At 35.0% G+C, this 1,116-nt stretch overlaps 1 protein-coding gene across 1 annotated transcript in view; it reads left to right on the forward strand.

Moving 5' to 3' along the window:
• Nucleotides 1–758, forward strand: part of PCYB_033000 (hypothetical protein) — a gene marked incomplete at both ends in the record, with an annotated part of 969 nt that extends 211 nt beyond the window's left edge. The window contains 2 exons of the mRNA XM_004220972.1: nucleotides 115–520; nucleotides 621–758. Of these exons, the coding sequence (XP_004221020.1) occupies nucleotides 115–520; nucleotides 621–758 (544 nt within the window). The remainder of the gene's footprint in view (nucleotides 1–114; nucleotides 521–620) is intronic.
• Nucleotides 759–1,116: the final 358 nt, after the last annotated feature.

Below are 1,116 nucleotides of genomic sequence, written 5' to 3' on the forward strand. Positions count from 1 at the left end.
GCATTTGCGACTTGGGCAGCTGCTGATTTCTCTTTTAAACCCATGCTTCCCAAGCATAGTAAGAGTGAATGTTTTTCAGTTTCTTAAATACGCTATGATTTTTTTCCCCTGTAGAAATCCTGCTGAGTACTCGAACCATGGGAAAAATGTATACACCGCTAAAAGCGTCGGACGATTAGAAAGAATTTTAAGATCAGATAATTTAAATATATTCCAAGAATATGCAGGCTTACAGGGTCAAGTACGTAATAACGTGATGGAAGGTATGACCAACGTTTCTGGGTTAAGCACCCCATTAAACATTCAAATTATACAAGAACAAGAAGAACTGTATGAAGAACAACTGGACGAACTAATTGATAAAATAACTGATACGTGGAATGACACATTTATAAATATGGTAGAAGATTACATCGATTTCACAGAACGAAATAATATTATAGATGGGGAATGGAAATGCCAAATGTGGAATCAAAGATGGTACAGATATTTACAATACTTAGTTGGTAGTTTGAACGAAGTTATTGAAAATGATAACTATCCCTTGGAAACAAAGGAGTACATTTCAGATGAATTCCTTCATTGGGCTAACCATGATTTTATATGGTTTTTAAGTATAGTTAAAGCAGAGTGGGATAGAAGAGTGGAATTACGTGGATCTCCACCCGTACGAGCTTAATTCGGGAAATATTGCACTATATGCCTCAGCTACAGATGCGCACAGGAATTCCAAGTCATCTACAAATAAATACTCATAGGAAGCAAAACGATTTTTTTTAAATTGTTTGCTTTAGCGTTCACGTTGCAAATTTAGGAATGAATCGCCTTTGGCTAAAATTTAACATATAAAACAAACAAGTTGGAGGAGGTGGTGTATGTCGCCTTGCGCGCGGCCAGGTGAGAGGATCATCCAGAAGATGTTTGAAAGGAAATTCCCAGTTTTAACTTTTTTTTTTGTTAAAAATTTATATCCTTCAATAGTTTTACGACTATTTATCATGGTAACATATTTAGACATATGTGTACAATATCAGAATTCTAAGCCCTTTTTTTTTTTTTTTTTTTTTTGCCTTGAATAAAGGAGTTTGGGAAGGGTTACTCGATCAAACCAAGTAA

The sequence above is a fragment of the Plasmodium cynomolgi genome, chromosome 3, assembly GCF_000321355.1.
Source record: "Plasmodium cynomolgi strain B DNA, chromosome 3, whole genome shotgun sequence".
Classification (NCBI taxonomy): domain Eukaryota; phylum Apicomplexa; class Aconoidasida; order Haemosporida; family Plasmodiidae; genus Plasmodium; species Plasmodium cynomolgi.